Source organism: Procambarus clarkii, chromosome 24 (genome assembly GCF_040958095.1).
Source record: "Procambarus clarkii isolate CNS0578487 chromosome 24, FALCON_Pclarkii_2.0, whole genome shotgun sequence".
NCBI classification, from domain to species: domain Eukaryota; kingdom Metazoa; phylum Arthropoda; class Malacostraca; order Decapoda; family Cambaridae; genus Procambarus; species Procambarus clarkii.
Window position 1 is genome coordinate 7,282,371 of NC_091173.1, and position 27,552 is coordinate 7,309,922.

Sequence of the window (27,552 nt, forward strand, 5' to 3'; positions counted from 1 at the left end):
CCCCAAGTCCGGGTCTCGAAAAGCAAAGCGGGGCAGCCCCGGGGCATCCGGGGAAGCAACCAACCGAGCGCGTTGCAACAGACGAAACCTAGACTGCAACGCACGTGCCGCCCGTACCCGAATAGAATCATCAGAGGATTGGGTAAATTGAGTCACAAGCAAGCAGCAACACTCACAGGACTCAGGGTCGAAAGTATCACCGACCCAACAGGCAGCGTGGCAGAGGCAAAAACAATGAGGGTCACCCTGAGACAAGGGGACCGAGCAACCCTCAAACTCGCACACAGCGAGTGGGGACTCCGGGGTCACATCCATCGGACCCACGCGCCCCCTAGGGGATTCCCAGGGTCCTGAGCGTTTACTTTAAGAGGACTCGCGCTCAGGTAGTCCCAGGCAGGGTGCTGCAAACCGGCGCCCAAAACTACCAAGCAAACTTCTAAAGCTGAACCCCAGGGACGTGTACACTCACGGGGACCTAGCAGGGGGCGCCACTGAGGAGAACAGTGGAAGGGCAAAAACAAACTGAATAAAATGACAGAACCCCCCACCAGGCAAAAACAAAAAGAAAAACAAAACCCCGCAAGAGGACAGCGAACCCCAAGGAACAGAGCCGGCCGCGATGTCGGGAAATACAAGCTGAGCAGCACCCTGCGCCCCTACCAGTGCAAACTGCCTCTTACCTGCCGGTAACAAGGGAGAACAGAACACCCAAGAGCCCAACAGGCGGCCGAAAAACCGAAAGGTAAAACGGACCAGCAGAGGCAGACCCCGAGGAGCCTGTGGAAGGTGGCCCCAAGCCCCAAGGGCAGTACTTACAGGGCACCTAGGGAAGGCAGCCCTAGGCGCATGCAGCCCGAGTACTGAAGATAACTCCTGGCTCTCGCACCCACAAAACTAACACCACACGCAAAGCACAGTGCAGTAGCGACACCGAAGCCAGAGCACACGACCATCGCTTATAGCATCAGCCTCAAGAACTGAGGTGTGGGTAGCCGGCGCGGGGGGTCTGGGGCTCCCCCTTCCCCCTCCCGGGGAGGGGGGAGCTGCGCAGACAGCGGCGCGGCAGTGTGTGACGTCACACTAGTTTGCTTGTTTTCGGTTGGGGAGTTCTATCCACTAGTTCGGTTTTAGGTAGCAATTTTAACCAGAATAGGGGTTTGTTTTGGGGCGCTTACCTTTCTGGGTGCCTGTTCCGGTCGATGGCAGACATAGAATGCTTCCAACTACACGGGGGCTTCTATAGGCCATTGCTCCCCTTGCCTCTCTGAGGGGGCCCGGTTCTGGCCATGGTCCCCGGTAGGCCTAAGAACTCCATACACATGACTGATACCAAAGTCTGACATTAGCATATCAGCCAGGGATAGCTCCGGGGAGCCGACGGGGCTCCCCCCAGAAAACCAGCGTTGAATGTAATGAAACGCCATTTTCTGGGTGAGCCCCGGAGGCTCCCTGGAGCTTATCGGGCTAATGTATGTTATGTTAGACCGGGACATTAGCTAAGGAGTTCAGACCTACCAGGGACCAGCGCCAGAACCTGGCCCCTTCAGAGAGGTTTCAGGGAGCAATGGCCCTGGAAAACCCCATATGGTTGGGGGTTTTTCTTATCTGCCATCAACCGGGGTTAGGCACCCAGAAAGGTAGGCGTAACAAAACAAACCCCACATGGTAAGAAACTACAACAAAAACCGAACAGAGAGGTAGAAAACTCCCTACAATCCCAAGGAAACTAGCAAACAAGCAAACATCACACTTTACTGCCGCGCCGATCGTCCGCGCATCCCTCCCCACCCCGGGAGGGGGAGGGGGGAGCCCCGGACCTACCGCGCCGGCTGCCAAGCTCCAGTTCGGAAGCTAAGCTTGAACCAACGCGAAAAAACCGCCGACCGGTGGGAGGGAGGGTTTCCAGGGAGCCTCCGGGGCTCACCCAGAAAATGGCGTTTCATTACATTCAACGCTGGTTTTCTGTGGGGAGCCCCTACGGCTCCCTGGAGCTTCATATCATACCCAAAGAGAAGGAAAAGAAAGGGCTAACCCGGGAGGGGGCCGCCACAAACTCTGCAAAGCCAAGACAACCGGTCGCAAACCTGCGACCCAAGGCAACAAGAACGCCCAAGAACAGACGCACATATGGATGGGCGGCCAAAAACCCGTGCTACCCACAAATCCCTGCGCCCGAAATGAGCCCGAGACGTCACCAACACAGCAGCAAAAGCTGCAAACGTCTGAACAGCACGGGCGCAAAGACAGACCGCAGGCTGGAAGAAGGAAAACACTGCGGACGACCTGGGAGACCCGAGCCCTGAAAACAGGGAACGAAGGAACCGGATCAACCACAGCGCATCCCCAGACACGGTACGCCGGCAACAGCCAAAAGCACAACCGGACAACACAGGACGCACCCCCCGGCCAAACCAATCAAGCACCAATACCCCAAGAACCCCTCCGGAAAGCAGCCGTCACGACCGGCGCCGGGACAGAGAAAGGCTGCACACCTATAAAGCTACCACCAGTACCAAAGAGCAGGAAACTGAACCGAAGGGGCTACCACAAACTGAGGGGAAGATAAGAAGGCACCCTGAACAAGGACCAGGATGGCTCAGGCGACCCATGAGCAGGCCGGAGGGGAAACAAAACACGAGAAAACGTAAGAAACGTCATACAGTCTCCAAGACGAAGCTCGCAGGTGGGACACCGTCAACAAAGCCACCTGAACACCATAGAGATGGTGATACCCGCGTCAAAAATCCAGACGCGAAGAGCCAAGGAGAAGGCCGAACCAGTCACAGACAGGACCGATTCGGCCTGCTGAAAGAGGCGAAGCCTCAGGAAAAACGCCCCGGGTACGGACACCTATCAAGCAGCGTCTGAAAAGAAGGCCGGGCCAGCCACCAAGGAACCATAAGGACTGTTCTCGTGGGAATGGGCTGGAACCGAGCCAGAACCCGAAGCACCAGCTGGACCGGGAGAAGAGGAACAGGTACCCCCCACCTCGACCAGTCCTGCCGAAAGCCTCCACCGTGAAGTCCTCGCAGGTGGGAAGGGCGCCACAAAATGGGCGACGCCTAGACCACGCCGACCCGAAGACGTCCATGGCCAGGAGTCCATATGCCCGACAGAGCCTACAAAACGAATCGGCGACGACTGGCCAACCCACGAAGAGGAATGAACCGAGACAGCTGTCCGCCAGGACGCAGGACACACCCCGGACACGAACCACACGGTTAGCCAAACCCGTGGTACCGGCAAGAACCACCAGAGAACAGTCCAAACAGAGCTGAATGGTAGAGTACCTAGTGACCCAAACCCTCCGAAGCGCAAACCAGACAGCCAGGAACACCCGAACCGTGCTGTGAGCCCGACTGACAGACTCCATCAACCTCGGCCGACCTGGTGAGCGCTGGTCACAAAGCCCCAGCCGAGAGACGACCCGTCCGTGAACACATCGAGCGAAGGCTCGGGGAGGTGCCAAGGCACGGAACCCCGAAAACCCCAACGAGGAAGCTGGTGACGCAGCACCAACACAAGATCCCCGGAGGAACCCAAGGAATGCAAGAGGCGGAAGGGGAGTCTCCGCAGGAACCAACCGACGCCGGAGCCAAACCCGACTCCGCGGGCAGACAAGCACGCCGAAGTGCAGACTCCCGCACAACCGCCCAAGCAACCGCTGAGCAACCCGGGACCCCCTCCTGAACAGCCAAAGGCGGGACCACAGCAGCAGTAACACTTCTGGAGGGAAGACAATGAGGGGCCCAAGAGCCGTAAACAAGGCCCAGGTCCGAACCCGGGACGGAAACAGATGGAAAAACCTCCAGATCACCAGGAAAACAAACCCGGCGATCTGGAAAGAACCATCCCCTGGCGAGCAGACAAGCGGACTGACTGGGAGCCCACACCAGCCAGTCGTCGAGGTAGGCCAGACACCGAATCTCAGACTCAGACAGGGCACTAAGATCCGGTAAAGATGCAAAGAGTATACGAAGTGCCCATGACAAAATAGGGAAGGCAATAAAAACCTGAAGCCCCACCACCAACCGTGCTAGCCCCAGAAAAACTGGAGAGGAACGTGCCAAGAGGTGACCTGGAGGTCCAGGGCCACCATCCATGCACCCGGCCCTAACAGAATCCGAACAGGAGACAACAGTCCTCCGAGGAGGGCAGAGGATCCAGGGCGCAGACTGAAGAAGTCCAGAAGAACTGCAGACGGGAAAAGCTCATGACTGCAAGGAGCAGACGGTAAGCCCAGAAGGATGGGGCAGATCAACCACGCCCCACGCACCCACGAAGAGGAAATGACGAAGCGCAGGGGAAGAAGCCCACCCCGCCAGCTCTGAACCCCCCAAGGGGGAGAAGCCGTCCTCCGACGCCAGTAGAGGCCGGAAGACAACCCAAAGCGCCCACCAACAGCGGGACCAAGCGAGAGGCAACAGAGCAAGCTGCTCCCCCAGCGCCCAGTCAACAGAGAAGGGAACAGAACCCCTTCCGAAAGAAAAAGTACACTACCGAAGTCATGAGGAGAGACTACGGGAATGAAACCACACTTCGCTGGAAGATGAAGTGAGGGGAGACCTGATCACCACAGTCAAGATACCCAAGGGAATCGACAGGGTTAATAAGGACAGGCTATGTAACACAAGGGGCACATGCACTAGGGGACACAGGTGGAAACTGAGTACCCAAAAGAGCCACAGATAGAATTTTTTTTTTTTTTTTTTTTTTTAGTGTCAGAATGGAAACGGGAAAGCACTAGGAAGTAATGTGGTGACTCCACGCACAAATAACGAGGCTGAACCCCATACCATGTCACATGGAGACATGACAGAGCCCAAGAGGCACAGGAACCTATACACCTGTTGATAGACGGTTGAGAGGCAGGACCAAGGAGCCAGAGCTCAACCCCCACAAGCACAACTAGGTGAGGACATATATTGTAAAAGCACAAGTCGCCGACTAGTGGCAGAGAGCACTACGCCGGCCAGGCAAAGAAGGCACAAAACTGCATCAAAAGGCCCACCTCGACAGCAAAACCACAAAGTCCCAGCACAACTACAACATGTGCCAAGACCCAAAAAGATCAGTCTGCAAGGCAGGAAGACCCCGGAACCCCAAAAGGCAGAACCGGGTCACACGAGGAAACAAAGTCCCCTGAACCCACAAAAGGGGGCCCAAGAGGAAGAAACCTCCAGAACGAAACCAAGGAACCCAAAGGAACCCAGAATCGAACCAGGGGGAGCCCAAACCACCACATTTGCCGGCGGAGAACACCACTGAAAGGCAAAGCACAGCCCCCAGCAGAACGCCCTGGGAAAACAGTCCCAACAGACCGAAAACCGAGGGGCAAGGTGTGGGAGCAAGCATACCAGCCAGGGGCACTGAGCCTAAACCCACAGGCTCAGACCCAAAATCAACACCCAAACGTTCCCAGAGGAACAGGCAACGGCAAGAAAACACCAGAAAAACAAAGAAACGACAACAGAACAAAAACCCTGACAAAAATTTGAAAACTCACCAGAGATGCTCGCTCGCACACCCAGACGCATGTAAACAAACCGCAACGCCGCCCTGGTGGCCACGCCGTGAAACCGGCAGACGAAAATGGCCGCCAGCAGGGGCTGTGACTGACGCTAAATACACAAAAACACGCCAGCAAATGTGGGAAGCTAGCAGACTGGATGGGCGAAAAACGTCGCCCAACAGCAGAAAAACCCCGGAAGGGGCAAAACCGCCCCAGAACTGCTAGCAGGCAACCCCCACAGCCCCGGGAACCAACAACAGAGGCCCCGGGGCAGAGCCGTCCTCCAAGCCCTCCGCCCTTAAAGAAAAGCAAGAGTCCATGGGAAAGGCAACAAGAAAGGGCCGCTGGTAAGACCCAGAAGCCTTGGCAGGAGGCACAGGCTCAAACCTCCGTCCCCAACCCGAACAGGGCAGCCCCCGAAAACCGCCCGAGTCTCTGCCGCAACTAAACCCCGCCCCGACCCCGAAACCCGCAGACGGTCCGGAGCCGGGAACATGGAGAGAAAGGGGCGAGCAGCACCTAACCAAACGGGGCGGCCACGGGGCATTCGAGTGGGAAACCAACCTAGCATGTTGCAGCAACCTAACCTAGCTTGCAACACGGATGCCGCCTGTACTCTGAACAGTAATAACATCAGGAGAGTACTGGAGAACAAGCAGAGAATCACTCGCAAGACTCCGGGTCAAGGTGTCAGTGACCCAACAGGCAGCATGACGGAGGTAAAAATGGCGACTGTCACCCGGAGACAAGGGAACAGCAACCAACGATCCCGTACAAGACGGGTTGGAACCCGGAAGACACAATCAATGGTCCCCCAAGCCCAGACAGGGGTTTCCAGGGCCCGAAGGGTAACAACTACGGGAAGCCCGGGCAAGGTGTTGCTAACCGGTTAAGAAACCCAAACATAACAAGAGGGTAGATTATAGCACTGAAAACCCCTGAGACGTGTACAAGCACGGGGGCCTAGCAGAGGGCCGCCAAACACTACCAGTGGAACTATAACCACCTTAGGCAGACCCCCACCAGGCATGAAAAATGAAAAACAAAAGAAAAACCCCGCAAAAGTACACCGTCTCCAGAGGCAACAGAAACCGGCCGCCGCTTAGGTGGCAGGCTGCGCAACACCTTGACGCCCTAACCAGCACAATACCAATCCCTACCCAGGGCCAAACAAGGGCCCCAAGCCCCAGCTGGCCCCAAGGGCGAGGCAAATGCCGAGCAGCAAGAACCTCTACGGGAATGGTTCCCGAACGCCCCAGGGAAGATAACCCTGTTACGCAAGGGCAGTACTCACAGGGCGCTTAGGGAAGTCAGCCACTAAGCACATGCAGCCCCGGCACTGATGAAGTACTCCTGGCTACCGCACAACACAACACACGGCAGTGAACACCACACAAGGCAAACACCGCCTAGGAAACTGAGGCCAGAGAAGCATCAATCCCGGTTGATATTAGCGAACGAACTGGAGCTTGGCAGCCGGCGCGGTAGGTCCGGGGCTCCCCCCTCCCCCTCCCGGGGTGGGGAGGGCTGCGCGGACGATCGGCGCGGCAGTAAAGTGTGATGTTTGCTTGTTTGCTAGTTTCCTTGGGATTGTAGGGAGTTTTCTACCTCTCTGTTCGGTTTTTGTTGTAGTTTCTTACCATGTGGGGTTTGTTTTGTTACGCCTACCTTTCTGGGTGCCTAACCCCGGTCGATGGCAGATAAGGAAAACCCCCAACCATATGGGGTTTTCCAGGGCCATTGCTCCCTGAAACCTCTCTGAAGGGGCCAGGTTCTGGCGCTGGTCCCTGGTAGGTCTGAACTCCTTAGCTAATGTCCCGGTCTAACATAACATACATTAGCCCGATAAGCTCCAGGGAGCCGTAGGGGCTCCCCACAGAAAAGTATTCCTGCAGAGGGACAGGACGGAGGAGGAGAGAGCCAGGGTAGCAGAGGCAAGGCGGAAGCGCAGGGAGAGAGGAGTAAACCAGAAAATCGCAGCCCCCAACACAACAGTCCCAGAGACAAGAGGGGGAACCCAAAACCAGCATCCCAGCAACACCAGAGGGGAGGGCAACACCACCACCCCCTCTGCATAGAAACCCTCCCTTCCCCTCATCCTACCTGCCCCCACCCAACCCTCCCTCCCTCACCCTACCAGCCCCCACCCAACCCTTCCTCCCTCCCCCCCCACCCCATTCTGACCCCTGTCACCCCTTCCCCATTCCCATCATGTTCCCCTTCCCGCCTTTCCCCCCGTCCCCCCTCCCCCTTCATCCCATACCTTCTCTATCCCTCCTCCCCCCTCAACCCGTATCCTCCATGTCCCCCCTATCTCCTTAATCCACACCCTACCTGTCCCCCCTTCCCTTAAACCCCCCACCCCCCACCCCAAAATCCTCCGAGACCCTGCAAACCACCTCACAGATCTTCTCACCCACGGAACAGCTTCCCACACCAGCAGAATGCTCGCCAAGAAGGGGACAAGAAAATGAATAGAAGAAAGTGAGCTTCAAGGTAATGTACACTAACATAGATGGGATTACAAATAAAACAAGTGAACTCAGAGAATGGGCACTAGAAGAAAACCCAGACATAATAGCACTCACAGAAACAAAGCTAACAAAAACCATAACAAACGCAGTGTTTCCACAGGGCTACTATGTAGTGAGGAAAGAGAGAGAAGGGAGAGGAGGTGGTGTAGCTTTGCTAATAAGAGAAGGTTGGAGTTTCGAAGAGATGGTAATTCAGAACTGTGAAGGTTTCAGTGACTACATATCAGGCACCATAGCAACTGGAGGACAGAAAATTATAGTACAGTGGTACCTTGGAACATGAGTGTCCCTGTATGCGAGTTTTTCAGAATACGAGCAGGATTTCCTCGGAAAATATGTCTCGGAAGGCGAGTGTTACCTCAGAACGCGAGTTTGTTGATACGCGTTCAGGGCGACCTAGCGCGTGGTGGTTCAGCGATCGTCGCCCCTCCGCCCCTCAGTTTACCATTGTCTCCCGCCCAGTGACTATCCCACATCAATTCTTCACCCGGATTTTCAGTGTTTTGTTGGATTTTTGGTCATTTGACTATACAATTTGTTATTATATATCTCACCATGGGTCCCAAGAAAGTCAGTGGTAAGGATCAAGGCCAGAAAGGCCATGTGAGGATGACAATAGAGGAGAAACAAGGGATCATTCGGAAGCATGAGAAGGGTACACGTGTTGTTGAACTTTGTAGGCAGTACAACAAAGCCACATCAACATGCACTATACTTAAGAAGAAAAATGAGATTATGGGTGCTAAAGTGGCAAAAGGAGTAAGAACAATGACGAAACAAAGACCACAAATACTTGAAGAAGTGGAAAAGTTGTTATAAATTTGGATACACGACAAGGAATTAAGGGGTGATAGTGTTTCGGAGGCCATCATTTGTGAGAAAGCCAGGGTATTACACGAAGACCTTCTAAAGAAAACCCCTGCAATGAGTGATGCAGATACGAAAGAGTTTAAGGCAAGCAGGGGCTGGTTTGAAAAATTTAGAAGGAGAAGTGGTATCCATAGTGTTACAAGGCATGGGGAGGCAGCCAGCTCAGACAAACCAGCCGCTGGACGATTTATTGAGGAATTTAAAGAGTTTGCAGAGGCTGAGGGATACCTACCGCAACAAGTGTTTAATTGTGACGAAACAGGACTGTTTTGGAAAAGAATGCCTAAGAGGACATACATTGCCAAGGAGGAAAAATCCTTGCCCGGACACTAGCCTATGAAAGATAGGTTTACGCTTGTGCTGTGTTCAAATGCGAGTGGCGATTTGAAAATTAAACCCTTGCTAGTGTATCATTCTGAAAATCCAAGGGTTTTCAAACAGTATAAAGTGCAGAAAACCCATTTGTGTGTGATGTGGAAGGCTAATAAAAATCCAGCGTTGAATGTAATGAAACGCCATTTTCTGGGTGAGTCCCGGAGGCTCCCCGGAGCTATCCAGGCTGAATGGATATGTATAACTTTCTGGCATCAGTCAATGCATGGAGTTCTTGCCTACCGGGGACCACGAGCCAGAACCTGGCCCCCTCTAGAGAGGCACGAGGAGCAATGGCCTATAGAGACCCCCCCTTACGATTGAGAGCATTCTATGTCTGCCATCAACCGGGACAGGCACCCAGAAAGGTAGGCGCCCCAAAACAAACCCCTATTCTGGTAAACTACTGTGACCGAAGACCGAACAGGTGGACAGAACTCCCCAAACGAAAATTAGCCCTCATGACGTCATCATGTTGCCGCGCCGCCGTCTGCGCAACCCCCCCCCCCTCCCCGGGAAAGGGAAGGGGAAGCCCCAGACCCCACCGTCAGCGACCCAACCATTAGTTCTTAGGCTGGATGTCAAAAACACGAAAAACACCGCCGTCCGGAGGGAGGGAGGGAGGGATGCCGGGCAGCCTCTGGGACTCACCCAGAAAATGGCGTTTCATTACATTCAACTCTGGATTTCTGGGGGGAGCCCCGTCGGCTCCCCGGAGCTAACTACCCAAAGATAAGGAAAAAACAGGGACTTACCCGGGAGGCGGTCCGTCCTCATTCCTCAACGCGAAGGCGAGACAACTGGCTGCAACCGGCAACCCAAAGCAACGCAGGCCCGACGAGGCCCAGGAACATTCACCAGGTAGCGAGCGGCCAGGACCCTGTTCGATCTCCAAAAACCCCGGGCCCGAATGTCCACCCCAAGACATGTTGCCAAAGACAGCCGCCAAAGCAGCAAATTTACGAACGTCGTGGGCCCGGGGAAAAACTGCAGGCTGGCTACACTTAATAACCCTGCGGACAATCTGAGAGACCCGAGCCCGGGAACAGGGAAGAAGGGAAACCGGATCAACCCAGAGCGCATCCCCGGCAACAGAAGCCGTGGCGCGCAAATAACGGGGGAGAGCCGCAACCGGACACAACACATGATGCACCCCCTTTTTTCTTTTTTCTTGAGTAAAAGAACATGGAGAAACTACAGAAATAACAGAACACCAGAGAGCAGGGAGAGATACCAGAGGGCCAGAAATGAGTACATCAGAGTGAGGAGGGAAGCAGAGAGACAGTTTGAAAATGACATCGCGAGTAAAGCCAAGACCCAACCAAAGCTGCTCCACAGCCATATCAGGAGGAAAACAGCAGTGAAGGAACAAGTGATGAAGCTGCGGAAAGGGGAGAACAGATACACAGAGAATGACAAGGAGGTGTGTGAAGAACTCAACAAGAGATTCCAGGAGGTCTTCACAATAGAACAAGGAGAAGCCCCTGCACTAAATGAGGAGGCAGCAAACCAAGCAACCTTGGAGGAATTTGACCTCACCAGTGATGAGGTCAAAAGGTGTCTGCTGGAGCTAGATGTGACAAAGGCTGTTGGGCCTGATAGAATCTCACCATGGATACTAAAGGAAGGTGCAGAAGCACTAAGTGTGCCACTCTCTATGGTGTATAACAGGTCACTGGAAACAGGAGACTTACCAGAAAGTTGGAAGACAGCTAACGTGGTCCCAATATACAAAAAGGGTGACAGGCAAGAGGCACTGAATTACAGGCCAGTTTCCTTAACTTGTATACCATGCAAGGTGCTGGAGAAGATCGTGAGGAAAAGGCTCGTAGAGCATCTGGAGGGAAATAACTTTGTAACGCACCACCAACATGGGTTCAGAGATGGTAAATCGTGCCTCACAGGTTTAATAGAATTTTATGACCAGGCAACGAAAATTAGGCAGGAAAGAGAAGGGTGGGCCGACTGCATTTTCCTGGATTGCCAAAAAGCCTTTGACACAGTACCCCATAAAAGGCTGTTAAAAAAGTTGGAGCAACAGGCAGGAGTAAAAGGGAAGGTGCTCCAGTGGATAAGGGAGTACTTAAGCAACAGGAAACAGCGAGTAACGGTGAGGGGGAAGACATCAGAGTGGCGAGATGTCACCAGCGGAGTCCCACAGGGCTCAGTACTTGGACCCATCCTGTTTCTAATATATGTGAACGATCTTCCAGAGGGTATAGACTCATTCCTCTCGATGTTTGCTGATGATGCAAAAATTATGAGAAGAATCAAGACGGATGAAGATAGACAGAGACTACAGGATGACCTGGATAAACTGGAGGAATGGTCTAGAAAATGGCTGCTGAAGTTCAACTCTGGAAAGTGTAAGGTGATGAAATTAGGCGAAGGGAGCAGGAGGCTGAACACAAGGTATCATCTGGGAGGGGAAATCCTGCAAGAATCAAATAGAGAGAAGGATCTGGGGGTTGATATCACACCAAACCTGTCCCCAGAGGCCCACATCAAAAGAATATCATCAGCGGCATATGCTAGACTGGCCAACATAAGAACTGCCTTCAGAAACTTGTGTAAGGAATCTTTCAGAACTCTGTATACCACTTATGTAGGACCAATCCTGGAGTATGCAGCTCCAGCCTGGAGTCCATACCTAGTTAAACACAAGACAAAGTTAGAGAAGATTCAGCGGTATGCCACCAGGCTCGTCCCGGAACTGAGAGGATTGAGCTACGAGGAAAGGCTAAAGGAGCTGAACCTCACATCCCTGGAAAACAGAAGAGTAAGGGGAGACATGATAACCACCTACAAAATTCTCAGGGGAATTGACAGGGTGGACAAAGACAAACTCTTCATCACGGGTGGGACACGAACAAGGGGACACAGGTGGAAACTTAGTACCTAGATGAGCTACAGAGACGTTAGAAAGAATTTTTTCAGTGTCAGAGTAGTTAATAAATGGAATGCACTAGGAAGTGATGTGGTGGAGGCTGACTCCATACACAGTTTCAAATGTAGATATGATAGAGCCCAGTAGGCTCAGGAATCTGTACACCAGTTGATTGACAGTTGAGAGGCGGGACCAAAGAGCCAAAGCTCAACCCCCGCAAGCACAATTAGGTGAGTACAATTAGGTGAGTACCCCCGGCCTGACCAACCAAGCATCAACAACCCACGGCCCCCTCCGGAACGAAGCCGACTCATTCTTCGCCAGAAAAGAGGGAGACAGCTGCAAACGAACAAAACGACCACCATGACCGAAAGAGCAGAAACCCCAGCGCCGGAGGAGAGCATGAAGCTCACCAACTCAACCCCCCGAGGCCAATGCCAACAGGAAAAGAGCCTTGGAAAAACAATCACGAACGGAAGGGGCCACCACAAACCGGGGCAGAGAGAGAAATGAGAGCACGCGGTCCAAAGACCAAGACGGCTCAGGCGGCGCATGAGCAGGCCGGAGGTGAAACAACGCACGGGATAACTTGCGAAACGGGGCAGAAGTAACATCAACCCCGAAAGCAAGCTGAAGTGGCTCCACCAACGCCGCACGATACGAAGCGACAATATTCGGCATAAGATGACGGTCCTGAAACAGCCACGAGAGAAAGGACAGAACAACCCTATCAGAGAACAACCCTATCAGAGACCGAAGAACACCGACACAGTGATAGGAAAAACCGGAAGGACCGCCAGGAAACCTCATACTGCCGCTGAGACGAAGCACGCAGGTGGGAGACCAACAACGAAGTCACCTGCTCACCATACAACGAATGATAAACCTGAGTCAAAAACACCAGACGCGAAGACTCGAGGAGAAGATGGAACCAGCCTCGTACAGGGCCGGACCGATCTGCTGAAAGAGGCGGAGCCGTGGGAAGACCCTCGGGTACGGACACCGAGCAAGCAGCGCCTGAAACAAAGGCTGGGCCGGCCACCAAGGGGCCAGAAGCACAACACGACCTTGGTAAGCCTCCATGCGAGTCAGGACCTGGAGCAACAGCGGAACCGGGGGAAAGAGGTACAGGTAATCCCATCTCGCCCAGTCCAGCCTGAAGGCGTCGACCCCGACAGCTTCGCAGTCGGGAAAGGGTGCCACATAAACCAGGAGACGCCTCGACCACGCCGACGCGAAGAGATCCACGTCCAGAGTCCCGAACATCCGGCACAGCCAACGGAAGGAGTCGGCATCGATCGTCCACTCCGAGGACAGGGGACGGAACCGAGAAAGGCCGTCCGCCAGGACGTTGGACACCCCCCGGACATGAACTGCCAGGAGAGCCAAACCCCGAGAACTCAGCAGACGAGTCACCCGAAGCGACCAGCCCCAAAGAGCCAAGGATCGCATCGAACCCCCTCGGTTCAAACAATGAACCACCGAGGTGCAGTCCGAATGGAGCCGGATCGTCGATCCGTGAGCGACTCGAATCCTCTGGAGCGACATCCACACTGCCGCGAACTCCCGCACTGTGCTGTAAGCCCGACGGAAGGATGAAACCCACTGCCCCTGGCCGGCCTGGTGAGCACTGGTCACAAAACCCCAGCCAAGAGACGACACGTCCGTGTACACATCGAGCGAGGGCACGGGAAGGCGCCAAGGCACCGAACCCCGAAAAACCCAAAGAGGAAGCCGGCGACGCAGCAACTGACGCAAAGCCCCCGGAGGTCGAACCCAACGATCACGAGAGAGGCGGAAGGGCCAGCCCCGAAGGAACCAGAACAGCCGACAAAGCCACACCCGACCCGGCGGGTAGACCATCATGGCAAAGTTCAGGCTCCCGCACAAACTCTCGAGCAACCGCCTTGTGACCCGGGAACCCCTCAGAAACGGGCGAAGGCGGGACCGCAGGCGCAAGAGAGCCGCCGGAGGAAGAGACAAGGAAGCAGTCCGAGCGACCCAGCTAAGACCGAACCTGAGAGGGAACCAGATGGGACTTCCTCCAGTTCACCAAGAACCCGAACCTGGCGAGCTGGGAAAGAACCAAATCCCTGGCAAGCAGACACGCGGACCGGCTGGGAGCCCAAACCAGCTAGTCGTCGAGATAGGCCAGCACCCGAACACCTAGCAGACGCAGGCGGGCCACCACGACCCGAGTGAGGCGTGTGAAAACGCGTGGCGCCAGATTCAACCCAAAGGGAAGACAACGAAAGCGGTAACCTTGACGCCCCACAACAAAACCGAGCCAGTCCCTGAATTCCGGATGAACCGGGACGTACCAATACGCGTCCTTGAGATCCAGGGATACCATCAAAGCGCCCCACTCCAAGAGAAGACGGACCTGGGACAGCGTAGTCATTCGAAAGGAGGGGCACAACACCCACGGGTTCAGACGGGACAAGTCCAGAATGAACCGGAGGTCAGCGCAGTCCCGTTTCGGAACCGGAAACAGGCGGGAAACCCACCTGAGGGACGACGTCATTTCGACTACGCCCAAGCGAACCCACTCCGAGATGACCCGACAGCGCAGGAGGAGAGGCCTGCCCCACAAGCCCCGAACCCCCGAGGGAGGAAGAGCCACCCAACGCCAACACATGCCGTGCGAAACGACCCGAAAAGCCCATGAATCATGGGACCAGGCGTGGGCAAACCGGGCGAGCCGCCCCCCCCATCGCCCCGTCAATGGGGCGAACCGCGAAAGGGCCGACACACCTTGCGAGAACCAAGGCGGCGAACAGGACGGAGCCCACTCCATCCAGCAACAGCCAGAACCGAAGGCGCTGCCAGCCCAGAATCTGGCACCAAAGGCCTACCCCAACAAAAAGACCCCCCGAGCCCTGGCACGACCCTTCCGGGAAGGCCCCCCACGAGCCCCCCAGAACAACAACAACTCCAACATAGGCAGACAACTGACCGAGGCTGCCTGCAGATACTGCCCCACCGCAGACTCCGCAAACAGCAACGGATAAAAGGGCGAGGACAAACAAAGAGCCAGGGCCCAGGCGGACTCCAAGGTGGAAGCTAGCACTGCCTGACGACACGTGAGGCGAGAAGCATAGAACCGCGAAACCGCATGACGCAGGATGGGCGCGAAGAGCTTCAACAAAGCAGACGACACCCGCACAGCTGAGGGCAGTGCACCAGACCCAGCAGCGACCCCAAGCGCTCCCACATCCAACTCGAGCCAATCCGAGGATAGCTCCAGGAGGGAAAAGAAACGTAGAGCCGAAGCAAGCAGGCCACAAGTCCGCAAATCCTCCGCAATCAAGGCAGCCGAGAGGGAAGGTACCTGCACGTGAAGTTGCATGAGACCAACATCCCGTGAAAGGGCAGTGGCGAACAAACAAGCATTCAGATGCTCGAAAGCGCCCCCCAGGAAAACCTGCAACGCCAAGGAAACCTCTCGCCACTCAAGCGCACGGGACCGACAGAACGTGTGCCAAGCCTCCAACGAAAAGAGAGGACAGTCTGCCAACCAGGACGACTCCGGAACCTCATAACAAAACCAGCACGAACCTGGGGATCCATACACGAAGGAACGAGGATCCATCAGGAAGGCATAATCCGGGTCACGCAAGAGGTAAGCCGCCAAGGCCTCCCGCACCTCCGAAGCCGAAACACGGGAAACGGGAAACCTCTGGAACGACGGAACCGAAGAACCCTCGGGATCACGGAACCTAACCCGGGGAGGGGTGGACACCAAATCCAATTCGTACGCGGAGGGAGCGAAAGAGAACCCCTCTCCTTGTAACACCAAGCCCCGCTCGGAGGGCAAAAAAAACCCAGGCGGGGTCCAACAGGGCCCAAGGCCCCCAAGCCAACCCCTTCCCAACCCCAGGAACCTCACCCAGAGAGCCCGGGGGCGAGCCGCCTCCTGAGCCCCCACCCCCAAAGAAAAGGTGGGAGCAGCCGACAAAGCAGGAACAAAGGGGGCCCACTGGCCAGACCCAGAAGCTTTGGCAGAAGGACCAGGCTTGAATGCCTCACAACTGACTAAGCCCAGCCCCGGCTCTGAAACCCTCAGACGTTTAGGAGCCGGCAGCAAGGGGGAGGTGGGAACGAACGAGGGGGGAACGAACGAGGGGGGAACGAACGAGGGGGGAACGAACGAGCAACAGAAGGGGAAGGACTTGGAGGGGCGGACGGAACCAGAGCCGAAGCGACCCCCACCCCCAAGTCCGGGTCCCTATAACTAAAACGGGGCAGTCTCGGAGCATCCGGGGCAGCGACCAACCTAGCGCGTTGCAGCAACCTAAAGCGAGCATGCAACGCCTCAGCTGCCCTCACCCGCATATCAGGCGCAGTAGCCTGGGTGAACTGGAGTACATACAAACAACACACGTCGCACGACTCTGGGTCAAAACAATCACCGACCCAACAGGCAGCATGGCGGAGGCAAAACCGGTGAGTGTCCCCATGAGACAAGGGGACAGAGCAACCGTCAAACTCGCAGGACGCGAGGGGGGAACTCAGGGGTCACATCCATCGGACCACGTAGCCCCCGTGGGGTTTTCCAGGGCCCTTAGCCTTGATAACACGCTAAGGGAAGCCCAGGCAGGGTACTGCGAACCGGCACCCAAAACTACCAACAAACTGCTATAGCTGAACCCCCGGGACGTGTACACTCACGGGGGCCAAGCGGGGAGGACCACCAAGTAGACAATCTGGAGACAAACCCCAAGAACAGCGATGGGGACCAAACAGGCAGACCCCCCCACCAGGCAAAAAACAAAAACAAAAGAAAAACACCGCAAGAGGACAACGTACCCAGGCGGAACAGAGCCGGCCGCTGTTATTGGTGAAAACTAGCTGTGCAGTACCCTGCGCCCCTGCCAGTGACGAAAACTACCCCCTACCCAGACACAAACAAGGGCAAGAAAAAACCCCAGCTGACCCCAAGGGCAGCCAAGTACCGAGCAGTATATGGCACAACGGAGGTAGACCCCAAGGCGACCCAGGGAAGGTAGCCCTAAGCCCCAAGGGCAGTACTTACAGGGCACCTAGGGAAGATAACCCTAGGCGCATGCAGCCCGAGCACCGTGGAATAATACTCCTGGCCCACACACCACCGGAAGAGACAGCTTAGACCACCAGGAACAGAACTGCAAACAGGAGCCAGAGGCACGACCGCACCAGATCCCATCAGCCTGAGAACTAATGGTTGGGTCGCCGATGGTGGGGTCTGGGGCTCCCCCTTCCCCCTCCCAGGGAGGGGGGGGGGGGTGCGCAAACAGCGGCGGGGCGACATGATGACGTCATGAGGGCTAATTTTCGTTTGGGGAGTTCTGTCCACCTGTTCGGTCTTCGGTCGCAATAGTTTACCAGAATAGGGGTTTGTTTTGGGGCGCCTACCTTTCTGGGTGCCTGTCCCAGTCGATGGCAGACATAGAATGCTCCCAATCATAAGGGGGGGTCTCTATAGGCCATTGCTCCTCGTGCCTCTCTAGAGGGGGCCAGGTTCTGGCTCGTGGTCCCCGGTAGGCAAGAACTCCATGCATTGACTGATGCCAGAAAGTTATACATATCCATTCAGCCTGGATAGCTCTGGGGAGCTGACGGGGCTCCCCCCCAGAAAAGCATGAGTGACTAGGCTTATTTTTTCGGAGTGGGTGAATGAAGTGCTGTGCCCTGCCATAGAAAAATATCTGCAGGAGAAACATTTGCCACTCAAAGCCGTGCTTCTCCTCGAAAATGCTCCTGCTCATCCTCCAGGCTTGGAAGATGATTTGTTGCCCAGATACAATAAATTCCTCACAGTTAAATTCCTTCCTCCTAACACCACTCCTCTAATTCAGCCTATGGACCAGAAAATCATAGCGAATTTTAAGAAACTTTATGAAAGGGCACTTTTCCGGAAATGTTTTGAAGTGACTGAAGCCACAAACCTCACCCTCAAAAGAGTTCTGGAAACACCATTTTAACATTTGTAGTGCTTTAAAACTCATTGACAAAGCCTGGCAAGAAGTGACTTAAAGAACCCTGATCTCTGGCTGGAGAAAATTGTGGCCTGAATGTGTGAGAGAACTAGACTTTGAGGGGTTTGAGCCTGGAAATGATGCGCCTATTGTTGACGAAATTGTTACTCTGGGCCGGCAAATGGGCTTGGAATTGGATGATGATGATGTGGAGGAGTTGGTGGAAGAACACAACGAAGAACTGACCACCGAAGAACTCCAAGCCCTTCAACAGGAACAGCAAGACAACGCAGCTGATGATTCTACAGTGGAGGAGGATGAGGCAGTAGCGAATGTCCCTTCTGCAGTAATTAGGAAGGTGTGTCAGATGTGGGAAGAGATTCAAACAATTGTTGAAAAGACTCACCCAGAGAAAGCTGTAGTAGGCCGTTGCCTTAATCTTTTCAATGACAATGTGATGCCTTACTACAGAGACAGCTTGCGAAGAAGGGAAAAGCAAGCTTCCATGGACAGATTTGTGGTGAGAAAATCGAGCAGTGAGCCTCAACCAGGACCTAGTGGCACTCAGATAAAACATGCCAGGGAGAGCATACCAGAAAGGTCCTCACTGCCTGATGTGATAATGGTAGGGAACTCCCCTTCCAAACAGTAACTCCTCTCCTCCTCCCCCCTCCTCACCATCTTCCATCCGCCTACAGCATTCAACAGCAAGGTAAGTAATAACTTGAACATAGTTTTTTTAGGTTTATTTAGATGAATTAGGTATAAAAATTTAGTTTCATGTGGGGTTTTTGGGGTATTCAGGAATGGATTAATTCATTTCCCATTATTTCTTATGGGGAAATTAGCTTCGGAATACGAGTTTTCGGAATACCTGTACGAGCCGTCTCCAGGAACGAATTAAACTCTTAAACTGAGGTACCCCTGTAGTAGTTATATATAACCCCCCACCGAACGACAGAAGACCCAGACAGGAATATGATAGAAACAACTTGGCCACCATCAATATAATAGAGAGAGCAGCTTCTGTGGCTAGCAGGAACGGATCCAGACTACTAACCATGGGAGACTTCAACCATGGGAAGATAGATTGGGGGAACAGAGACCCACATGGAGGACCAGACACATAGAGAGCTAAGCTGCTGGATGTGGCAACAAGAAACTTTCGAAGTCAACACGTCAAGGGACCGACAAGAATGAGAGGAGGGGATGAACCAGTCTTGCTTGATCTGATATTTACCATAAATGAGTCGGATATAAGGGAAGTTAAGTTGGAAGCCCCCTTGGGAATGAGTGATCATAGTGTTTCTTGAGGTTATCTTGAGATGATTTCGGGGCTTTTTTAGTGACCCCGCAGCCCGGTCCTCGACCAGGCCTCCTCCCCCAGGAAGCAGCCCGTGACAGCTGACTAACACCCAGGTACCTATTTTACTGCTAGGTAACAGGGATATAGGGTGAAAGAAACTTAGCCCATTGTTTCTCGCCGGCGCCTGGGATTGAACCCAGGACCACAGGATCACAAGTCCAGCGTGCTGTCCGCTCGGCCGACCGGCTCCCAGTCGGTATTGTATTGAGCTTTGAGTACTTGGTTGAGCTAGGAATTATCACCTCCAAAAAAGAACTGGGAAACAAAGGGCTGGTGTACCGAAAGGAAAACTATGAGATGAATAAATTCCTAAGGGATATACATTGGGATACAGAACTCAGAACCAAGTCCATACAAGACATGATGGACTATGTCACCCAAAAGTGTCAGGAGGCTGTAAGCAGGTTTGTCCCAGCCCGACAGGAAAAAACAGAGAAGCAAAAGAAGAATCCGTGGTTTAATAAGGAATGTATGAAAGCAAAGGAGCTAAACAAAAGGGCATGGAGGAATTTCCGTAATAACAGGACACCAGAAAGTAGAGAGAGATGTTAGTGTGAGAAGAGAAGCTGAGAAAAGGTATGAAAATGATATAGCTAATATAGCAAACACCGAACCAAAGCTACTACACAGTCACATCAGGAAGAAGACAACAGTGAAGGAACAGGTGATGAAACTTAGGGTGGTCGAGGACAGGTACACAGAGAATGACAAAGAGGTGTGTGAAGAACTCAACAAAAGGTTCCAGGAGGTCTTTACAATAGAACAGGGAGAAGTCATGGCACTACGAGAGGTGGCAGCAAACCAGGTGACCTTGGAAAGGTTCGAAATTACAAGAGATGAGGTCAAGAAGCATCTATTGGAGCTGGATGTGAGAAAAGCTGTTAGGCCGGACGGAATCTCACCATGGGTATTGAAAGAGTGTGCAGGAGCACTTTGCTTGCCACTCTCCATAGTGTATAGTAGGTCACTGGAAATGGGAGACCTACCAGAAATATGGAAGACTGCTAATGTAGTACCAATATACAAAAAATGTGACAGACAAGAGGCACTGAACTACAGGCCAGTGTCCTTAACTTGCGTACCATGCAAGGTGATGGAGAAGATTGTGAGAAAAAACCTAGTAACACATCTGGAGAGTAGAAACTTTGTGACAACCCATCAACATGGGTTCAGGGAGGATAAATCTTGCCTTACAGGCTTGATAGAATTCTACGATCAGGTGACAAAGATTAAGCAAGAAAGAGAAGGATGGGCGGACTGCATTTTTTTGCACTGTCGGAAAGCCTTTGACACAGTACCCCATAAAAGGTTGATGCATAAGCTGGAGAAACAGGCAGGAGTAACTGGTAGGGCGCTCCAGTGGATAAGGGAGTACCTAAGCAATAAGAAGCAGAGTTACAGTGAGGGGGTGAGACCTCAGAATGACGTGAAGTCACCAGTGGAGTCCCACAGGGCTCTGTACTCGGACCTATCCTGTTTCCGATATACGTAAATGATCTCCCAGAGGGTATAGACACATTCCTCTCAATGTTTGCTGATGACGCTAAAATTATGAGAAGGATTAAGACAGAGGAGGACAGCTTGAGGCTTCAAGAAGACCTGGACAAGCTGCAGGAATGGTTGAACAAATGGCTGTTAGAGTTTAACCCAAGCAAATGTAATGTAATGAAGATAGGGGTAAGAAGCAGGAGACCAGTGGCCAGATTCACGAAAGCAATTACACAAGCACTTGCGAACGAGTACATCTTTTCTCAATCTTTGGCGGCTTTGTTTCCAATTAATGAGCTCTGAAGCACCAGGAGGCTGTTTATAACAATAACAACAGTTGAATGGGAGGTTTTCATGCTTGTAAACTGTTTAATAAATGTAACCAAAGCCGTCAAAGATTGAGGAAAGATGTACTCGTTCGTAAGTGCTTGCGTAAGTGCTTTCGTGAATCTGGCCCCAGATACAAGGTGTCATTTGGGAGATGAAATACTTCAAGAGTCAGAGAGAGAGAAAGACCTGGGGGTTGATATCACGCCAGACCTGTCCCCTGAAGCTCATATCAAGAGGATAACATCAGCAGCATATGCCAGGTTGGTTAACATAAGAACGGCCTTTAGAAACTTGTGTAAGGAATCTTTCAGAACATTATATACCACATATGTCAGACCAATCCTGGAGTATGCGGCTCCAGCATGGAGTCCATATCTAGTCAAGCATAAGACTAAACTGGAAAAGGTTCAAAGGTTTGCCACCAGACTAGTACCCGAGCTGAGAGGTATGAGCTACGAGGAGAGACTACGGGAATTGAACCTCACTTCGTTGGAAGACAAAAGAGTTAGGGGGGACATGATCACCACATTCAAGATTCTCAAGGGAATCGACAGGGTTGATAAAGACAGGCTATTTAACACAAGGGGCACACGCACTAGGGGACACAGGTGGAAACTGAGTGCCCAAATAAGCCACAGATATTAGAAAGAACTTTTTTAGTGTCAGAGTGGTTGACAAATGGAATGCATTAGGAAGTACATAATGTGGTGGAGGCTGACTCCATACACAGTTTCAAGTGTAGATATGATAGAGCCCAATAGGCTCAGGAATCTGTACACCTGTTGATTGACGGTTGAGAGGCGGGACCAAAGAGCCAGAGCTCAACCCTCGCAAGCACAACTAGGTGAGTACAACTAGGTGAGTACTCAGGCTCTTCTGTAATACTATCATGGCTAAATAAAACAAGTTATATATATATTTTGACATTATTTGGCGATGCTGTAGTCACAAGCTGAACAGCAGTGCTGTGAGCTCATGCTGCGTCCGCCAGCCTTGGTTGCTTACTCACTACTGAGGTTGTCACACCCGGGAACGTGGACCACGATTTTTTTTAAAGATGCCATCTGTTTAGAAGAGCCCTGAGAAAGCTGATGTGAACCCCATGTAGCCGCAGGAGTTTTGAATGGAACGTGAAAAATACAAATACCCGGAGGCGCGTAGCACACCCCAGACGTGAGCCTGCAGGCGCGTTGCGCAGTTAAAGGGTTAAAGGTATCGGTGACCCAACAGGCAGCTTTGACTAATGCCCTGGTCTAATGAACTGCATATTAGCCTGATAGCTCCAGGGAGCTGGAGGGCCTCTCTACAGAAAATTAAGCAATAACAAAACCATAAGGTGTTTCATTGGTAAAAAAAAATTAATCATTATATTTTTATTAAAGTTTACATACCTTCTGAAATTTGATCCAGTTCCTTAACAACTTCTTATCTTCTTCATGTGTACTACTGTGTGTGGAAACAGTGAAACCCATTTTCCTAGCCATGCCATGAATATTATATTTCTTACTAACACAATTTTGACAGAATTCATGAAGCTTATTTAGGGGCCAAGTTATTTTGATATCCAAGTTTTTGAAGAACTGAAAGAGCAGAACAAATATAAGTAATAATACACAAGCTTTACAAAACCAAGAAATTCTTTCAAATATGAAATAATAAAAACAGAAATACAATATGCACATATAATCTAGTTAATAACTTGGTAAAAGTCTCAAAAGCTCATAATACTGTACTTTAATGCATGTAATAACACACACATGCCTTATATATGCCTTATGAGGGGATAGGTTCTTATCCCCTCCTTAGGCCCATGTGAAATTTTTGGTGTACTATACATAAATATATAATAGTACTCACCTCCATGTGTTTTGGTGTTGGAAAATATGGTTCATGAAAGTTCCTTGGCCGCACTTCCTTCAACTCCTCCTCAGTAAGCTTGCCAGTTTCAAATCTTTTAAAATAGTCATGAATAAAATAAATCTTATTCATTACCTCCTGTTCTATCTCTTCCTCTGTAAAGTTATCAATCATTCTTTCATTATGTTTTTTCCAGTAGCATTTTTCATCTGGAACTTCTTCACTGTCTTCCAAAGGAATGCCCTCTCCTGGAGGAATCTTGTAAAGAAGTTCATCAAAACTCTTGTATTTAATTTCTCTCTGCATTCCACATTCAGGTGCCTCACATTCTTGGTTATTATATGAAGATGTGTTATATAGAGAAGTAACTGTAAAGTCTGTGCAGTCATCTTCTTCACTCTCTTCAAGATCATCATCCTCAAGTTCAACATCTTCTATTGGTTTTGTTTTCTTTATCCTCTTTTTCAAATGTTTCGGCTCAGCATAGTCATCATCATCATAATCGAAGTCATCTACCGGCATACTAATCACATTACCAAAAAGTTTTGCAGCATTTCCATCACTGTGACTAGAATTATTTTCCTGATCTCTTGCTGCAAATGACATATTACTTCTAAAATTGCAATTAATACTCTCTGAAATATCACCCTGCATAAAGGATGTTAATTCATCAATATTTCCTTCACCACTAAAATTATTATTGCTCACATCACAAGCTGTCAACTTTCTTTCAGTACCTGGGTCAGGATTCTGTCTGTTCTTCCTTTTCTTTTCCTTAATAGTTCTGTCACAAGTAGATTCTCTTAAATCTGTTTCTCCTGAAGGGTCATCTTTCTTGGATTTTTTACTCTTTCTTGCTGAATAACTTTCAGAGATGTTTTTAATATTAATGACTTCCTTGCTGGATGATTCGCTTGAATCATTGCTGGTTGATAAACATGGAGTTAATTTGAGTTTCTTGCATTTGCTCATCAATAAATAATTTTCAATATCTAAGTCATCATTATGTCTTTGGGTATCAGAGTGAGAAGAAATTTGTACTTTTCGCTTTTTTAATTTAGTTCCATCATAAATACTGTCACTTATATTAGAATCTAACATCAGATCGTTTTGCTGTAATTGTGAAACTTTCTCCGATGTTTTCAATTTCATTATACATCCATTACTATTACAATTATTATATTCATTCATTTCTTTATTTGCTGGATTTTCTTCAAATTTCTTCTTCTTCTTCTTCTTTGACCTACCCACTCCATATTCTACTTGAGCATTACATTGCTGCTCAGCTGAAAATTCATCAGAGTATCTTTTAGATTTCTTTTTCTTTTTCTTGTTTACTAGATTATCCTCGAGAAACTTTTTTTTCTTTTTTTTCTTTTTTAACTTACTCTCCACATGTTCTACTTCAGATTCGCTTGGAGCATTGCTGGTTGATAAACATGGAGTTAGTTTGCGTTTCTTGCATTTGCTCATCAATAAATAATTTTCAATATCTAAGTCATCATTATGTCCTTTGGTATCAGAGTGAGAAGAAATTTGTATTTTTCGCTTTTTTAATTTAGTTCCATCATAAATACTGTCACTTATATTAGAATCTAACATCAGATCGTTTTGCTGTAATTGTGAAACTTTCTCCGATGTTTTCAATTTCATTATACATCCATTACTATTACAATTATTATATTCATTCATTTCTTTATTTGCTGGATTTACTTCATATTTCTTCTTCTTCTTCTTTGACCTACCCACTCCATATTCTACTTGAGCATTACATTGCTGCTCAGCTGAAAATTCATCAGAGTATCTTTTAGATTTCTTTTTCTTTTTCTTGTTTACTAGATTATCCTTAAGTATCTTGTCTTTCTTTTTTTTCTTTTTTAACCTACTCTCCACATGTTCTACTTCAGTGTTAAATTTATTTTCATCTGAAAATTCATTATAATATCTTTCAGATTTCTTTTCCTTTTTCTTATTTTCATCCATGACAATGGTAGTCCCAGTTTATTTCAAATAATCAAAATATGACAAGTCCACTACAGTATGATACACTTAAGACATATATAATTCTTTTACAAGTTACTCTAGTTATTCATTCATCATAAAAATGCACTTGCAGAAGTTCACAAATATGATGTCAGAGGAATCCATAGTTGTAACTGTAACAGACATATTTTCTGCACCATAATGTATTTTATATTTATACAGTACTTATTCTGTATACTTCCCATATCACACTGACTATTTGTTTCAGTCATTCATACTCTCTTCTGCAGCAAATGCGGCAATTGGAAGATGGTAATGTTTTCACACATCTGGAACAAATACCTGTAATTTCATTAAATATATATAATTTTATTACTAAATGTAAATTACTGTACCTAAATTTATCAAATACACCTACCAGTATTAGGTTTAAAAATTTTGCATTTTCAAAAAAAATTACCTGTTCAAAAAAAGTGTCAATTTATATTACAGTTATTATGTTGAACTCAAATTCTGCTACAATGTATCTGTTATTACTCTTACTTTATCTGTTAGATTAAGGACCTGCCTGAAACACTATGCATGTTAGTTGCATAGTGCAACTATGAGAATTGAGAATTCTCAAATTGAGAATTCTGTATTATATTACAGACTTGTATTAACTTATTACAATAAAGCCAAAGTTCACAGTGCATGGATACAGGTTTGCTTGTTCAAAGTTGGGAAGCAATATTTACACAACCAAGATGTTGTTTCTGTTCATGAAAACAAATATTGTACCATTCTCTGACCTCATGACTCTTCATTGTTGTCTTGTATTTTATGCACTTCATAAATTACAGTTTTGCATCACACAACCTACCAAGTGTTCTACACTTCATTATATACTGTATCTTTGGCAGAAGTATTAAATTACTGAGTTCAACTAGATGTTAAAAAACAAAAGAGCTTTCATGTGTAAGAGGCCTATGTTGTTGGTAAATCTTGCACAAAGCAAATTAAAATTAGGTAGTATTTCAAAGTATTAAAAAAAACAGTGTTGAATGTAATGAAACACCATTTTTCTGGCATCTGCTTGAACTCGAACCCCTAACAGATGCAAACGGGTCACCACGACCCGGGTCATGCATGTAAAAACGCGAGGTGCCAGATTCAAGCTGAATGGAAGGCAACGAAAGTGGTAGGCCTGCTGCTCCAAGACAAAACCCGAGCCAGTCCCTGAACCCTAGATGAATCCTTATGTGCCAATACATGTCCTGGAGGTCCAGAGGCACCATCCAAGTGCCTGGCTCCAAAAGAAGCGGGCCCTGTGACACAGTAGTCATTCGAAGGAAGGGGCAAAAGACCCAGGGGTTCAGATGGGACAAGTCCAGAACGAACCGCAGATCCACACAGTCCCGTTTTGGAACGGAAACAGGTGGGGCACCTACCCGAGGGATGCCAGCATTTCGACCATGCTCAAGCATAACCACTCCAGGATGACCTGACAGAGCACAGGGGAAGAGGCCTGCCCCGCCACCACTGAAATCTGCGAAGGAGGAGGAGCCACCCAAATCCACCATAAGCTGGAGGAAACGACCCAGAACACCCATATATCGTGGGACCAGGCGAGAGCAAACAGCATGAGCCTCCCCCTCCATCGCCCTATCAATGGGGCAAACCGTGAAAGGGCCGACGACCCTTATGAGAACCCGACCAATGCTCAGAGCGATTACTGCGCCGACCAGATGCAGATGGCTCCGCAGGAGGGGCCGCCCCGAATCTGGCACTACTGGCTTACAACGACTCGAAGGAACCTCGCGCCCTGGCACTACCCTTCCAGGCAGGACCCGCACAGCACCCCTAGCAAACAACAAATCTGACATAGGCCGGCAACTAAACGAAGCCGCCTGCAGAAATTACACCACCAGAACTCGGCCTACCTTGGTTGAGCGGTGGATGTTGATACTCAGGCAACGTGGGCCCGGGATGGTCTCAGTTTACCTATGTATGATGGCGACGTTGCGCCTCTAATCTGTTTGCCTTACTGTGAGGTTTACTGTCCCGGAAAACTCCCTCAGGATCCTCCTCTAAGACCTGGTGTCAATCATGATCTAAATGTGTGCCATGTAACAGTGGTTTCTTAAAACCCTCATAGGTATCTTGAATGTTCGTAGGAGAGACGTTGTGCCATGTGGGAACGTGCCCTCCTCCAGCACTTCACACGTGCACCATTGGGATGTAAACACAACCTCGTGAGGAGCCGCCTCCTGCCATGTTTACCTCGCCAGCACTACATACCTATTTTATTTATTTGTAAATAAATATACTAAGACATTAGTTAAGAGTTTAGTATAATCATAAGCAGTGAGGAATAATTAAATAAATTTGGCTATAACTTTTAAGCTATTTAAATC

General features: G+C 50.3%; 1 protein-coding gene across 5 annotated transcripts in view; it reads right to left on the reverse strand.

The window, feature by feature from the left end:
- LOC123761767 (glutamic acid-rich protein) overlaps positions 1 to 27,424 on the reverse strand; it is an 85,303-nt gene extending 57,879 nt beyond the window's left edge. For 2 of the 5 annotated variants that reach the window (XM_045747958.2, XM_045747952.2), the window contains exons 1-3: positions 27,079 to 27,424; positions 23,174 to 25,498; positions 22,708 to 22,896 (exon numbers count right to left, since the gene is read on the reverse strand). In XM_045747958.2, coding sequence (XP_045603914.1) covers positions 22,708 to 22,896; positions 23,174 to 25,156 — 2,172 coding nt within the window. In that variant the 5' untranslated portion in view covers positions 25,157 to 25,498; positions 27,079 to 27,424. The remainder of the gene's footprint in view (positions 1 to 22,707; positions 22,897 to 23,173; positions 25,499 to 27,078) is intronic. The other 3 variants (XM_045747953.2, XM_045747956.2, XM_069330530.1) reach the window with 3 other exon arrangements.
- Between the last annotated feature and the right edge of the window lie 128 nt (positions 27,425 to 27,552).